This window comes from Gossypium hirsutum, chromosome D13 (genome assembly GCF_007990345.1).
Source record: "Gossypium hirsutum isolate 1008001.06 chromosome D13, Gossypium_hirsutum_v2.1, whole genome shotgun sequence".
NCBI lineage: Eukaryota > Viridiplantae > Streptophyta > Magnoliopsida > Malvales > Malvaceae > Gossypium > Gossypium hirsutum.
The window spans coordinates 57,719,703-57,723,419 of NC_053449.1; the positions used below are offsets into that span (position 1 = coordinate 57,719,703).

Here is a 3,717-nt window from a genome sequence, read left to right on the forward strand (position 1 = left end):
TTTTAAACGATTAAATCAAATTTTTATTATTTTTAAGGGAGTTGGGACCTTACCAATCTCCCTAACTACTAATGGTATTATTATCTATAGAGTAGATTACATAAATAATCACCTAATTATTAAAAATTTTATTTTAGATCCTAAAATAAAAAAAATTAAATTTAATATTTACGTTACACAATTTGATATTTTATTATACAAACATTTTTTTAGAAAATTAAAAAAAAAGCTAATTTAGTATTCTACTGTTATTATAATACCGTTACTAGAGGACAATAATCGTTTATAATAATCTCTCTCAACCTTTTTCAGGTTGCTAACTTATTTTTCTTGCTTTTTCTGAAAAAATTTCCCGTACTGTTGTAAACACGCGTAATTTAATTTTTGCCATTGTTTCCTCTGTTTTCTTCACTGTCTTCAATATTTCCTACAAAACCCATCTTTCATATTCAATCAAGCTTCAATCTTTTTCTCTTTGATGCCCCAAGAACATAACCAATTCTCTGTTTTTTCTTCCCTTTTTTTTTTCAAAAACAATTTAGTAAAACATACACAAATATTCTCTCTTTTTTGCAGTTTTTTCTTTAAAAAAACAGTTTCAAGGATTGTTTTTGTGTTGTTTCTCTCCCATGATCACAAAAATGGCTTGATTTGCGGTTGATCCTGCAAATAATCGCATTTCGTTCTCTTTTTTAACAGAGATTCATTAATCAATAAATAACCATCAGTTTTATAAATAAAAAAACGTTATAACGAGGCCTTGCTTTTCTTTGTTTTACAAACCCCTTTAGCCTTACCTCAAGCTTCATCCCCTTTATATTTCTTTGAAATTTTTTCATTAAAAATCCTAACAAAAGCATGGGTAATTCTGGGTTTCTAGCAACATTATTATTACCGACATTCCTTTGTGTTCATCTCTTTGGTGGGTTTGTTGATGGTCTTGGTGTGAATTGGGGCACAATGGCAACCCATAAATTACCTCCAGAAACAGTGGTTCAGATGTTGAAAGACAATGGGATTAAAAAAGTGAAGCTTTTCGATGCAGATTCAAAGACTATGGATGCTCTTTCAGGGAGTGATCTTGAAGTAATGGTTGCCATTCCAAACGATCAGCTTCTTGCTATGAACAGCTATGATCGTGCTAAACAATGGGTTAAGAAGAATATCACCATATATAACTTCAAAGGAGGTGTTAACATTAAGTAAGCTCATTTTCTTTTTCATTTTTTTTATCTTCTCTGATGTTGGGTTTTTGAGGTTTTGATTGATCGGTGTTTAGACCATTTTTTAAAGATTTGGTTAAGTTGATGAGAAAATCTTCTTATTGTCTTCTTTTGAGGATTTTGATCCATTTAATAAATGCTTAATCTGGAATTTTTTATAACTAGCATTAAGGAAACTTGTTCTAATTCTTCATTTAGATGATCTTACTCGGGTTTGGGTACGGATTCTTTTATATATTTGGAGTGTGTTTAAGGTTATATTTGCATAAATGTGATTAACACTTGGAATAGGAAGAAGAAAGTGTCTTCACTTGTGTACTTACATTATTCGGATTCGAGTGCTAGTGTTGCATACAAGTATTTTTAAGTTATTTCATATATTTGAAGTATTCTTCGAAAATGAAGCCAATGGATCTATCAATTTGTTGAACCTTTTCACTATCTTTTCACAGGTATGTTGCTGTTGGAAATGAACCATTTCTCAAGTCCTACAATGGCTCATTTATAAACACTACAGTGCCTGCTCTTCAAAACATTCAAAATGCACTGAATGATGCCGGTGTTGGGGACACCATAAAGGCTACTGTGCCCTTAAATGCTGATGTCTACAACTCGCCTGAAAGCAACCCTGTTCCGTCTGCTGGCCGGTTCCGGACTGATATCAGTGGACCTATGACGCAAATGGTCGATTTCCTTGCCAAGAATGGTGCACCTTTCACTGTAAACATCTATCCTTTCCTCAGTCTTTATGGAAATGATGACTTCCCTTTCAATTACGCTTTCTTCGATGGTGGAAACCCGATCACGGATAATGGGATTAAGTACACTAACGTTTTTGATGCCAACTTTGATACATTGGTTTCGGCTTTGAAAGCAGTAGGCCATGGGGATATGCCCATTATTGTTGGGGAAGTTGGTTGGCCTACTGATGGTGACAAGAATGGCAATATGGCTAATGCTCAGAGATTTTACAATGGACTCTTGCCTAGACTTGCAGCCAACACCGGGACCCCTCTCCGTCCGGGATACATTGAAGTTTACTTGTTTGGACTTATCGATGAGGATGCCAAGAGCGTTGCACCAGGAAATTTTGAGTGTCATTGGGGGATCTTTCGGTACGACGGGCAGCCTAAATTCCCATTAGATCTTTCAGGCCAGAATCAGAACCAGTTCCTTATTGGTGCAAAGGATGTCAAATATCTTCAACAGCAATGGTGCATGTTCAATCCGAATGCCAAGGACATCGGCAAACTTACGGACAACATAAAGTACGCTTGCACTTTCTCCGACTGCACGGCTCTCGGTTACGGGTCTTCATGTAACAACCTGGATGCCAACGGGAACGCATCTTATGCATTTAACATGTATTACCAGGTGCAAAATCAGAAAGACATGGCGTGTAACTTTCAAGGTTTGGCTATAATTACAACACAGAATATTTCACAAGGGGCTTGCAATTTTATCATTCAGATTGCTTCTTCATCATCTTCTTTTACTTCAGTAAGTCCCTTAATGTTAGGATTAGCCATTTTTATAGTATTAACTTCATATTTACTAATTTAACTTTGATTATTTAGATATATAAGATATGTGCTATTCTTTTGCACCTTATTTCTCTCAGATTCTTCTGTTCTGTTATGTTAAAAGATGATTGAGTTATTTATTTTATCTATATAAAGTCATATATTACTAGAATAGTATCTTGATAATTTCTACTACTTGGACCTGGATAGAGGTGTGCATGGCCTAGCTGGGCTCAACTAAGATTTTAGGCCTATTTGTTAGGTCCGGCCCGAAAAATAGGACTAAAATTTTACTCAAGCCCGACCCGGATAAAAATGTTAAAATCTAGGCTTGACCAGACTCGCCCATATTAATTTTTATATTATTTTTATATAATTTTAAAATATATATAATGCATAAAAAATACTAAAAACACCAAAATAAATATTTCCCAACAAATTAAAAATAAATTTTAAAAAATATGTATATTTAAATAACTTTAAGATAAATGCAACTTAACAAACAAATGTCTCTAAAATAGTAACAAAATTAACAAATGTCTTTCAAATAATAACAAATTTAATAATAAAATAAATTTTATACAATATTTAAACAATAACAACAAAATAGTAGCAACATAATTTTAAAATGGTAGCAAAATAAGGAGAAAACAATAAGAAAATAATATTAAAAAAAGAATAAAATTTTTTGTCCTTTAGTAAATTTGAGCAGGGCTCGAGGCCAAAAATGTCTTACTCGAAGCCTGATCTATTTTCTAAACGAGCCTTATTTTTTTTTCTAAACTCATTTTTTGGGCCTATTTTTTGTCCAAACCCTTCCACATTTCAGGAGGGCCTTCGGGCCTAACCGGGTAGCCCGACCCATGAACAGGTCTAGACCTGGATATACATTAAGCATATAGATGATAAGGTATCCAAAGTTTCCCAAGACATGACATAACAGTTAAAAGTGCAATTAAGACTAAGATGAA

At 33.6% G+C, this 3,717-nt stretch overlaps 1 protein-coding gene across 1 annotated transcript; it reads left to right on the forward strand.

Moving 5' to 3' along the window:
• The first annotated feature begins 285 nt into the window (after window positions 1-285).
• LOC107888291 (glucan endo-1,3-beta-glucosidase 8) lies at window positions 286-2,918 on the forward strand. The gene is made up of 2 exons (XM_016812354.2): window positions 286-1,202; window positions 1,676-2,918. The coding sequence occupies exons 1-2, from the start codon at window positions 859-861 to the stop codon at window positions 2,784-2,786; spliced, it is 1,455 nt and encodes a 484-aa protein (XP_016667843.1). The 5' UTR covers window positions 286-858; the 3' UTR covers window positions 2,787-2,918.
• Window positions 2,919-3,717: the final 799 nt, after the last annotated feature.

Excerpts from the sequence above, each read along its gene's own strand:
- LOC107888291 (XM_016812354.2), top strand. The coding sequence starts at position 859 with ATGGGTAATTCTGGGTTTCTAGCAACATTATTATTACCGACATTCCTT. Across the intron at positions 1,203-1,675 it reads AAAGGAGGTGTTAACATTAA|GTATGTTGCTGTTGGAAATG; the intron begins GTAAGCTCATTT and ends ATCTTTTCACAG.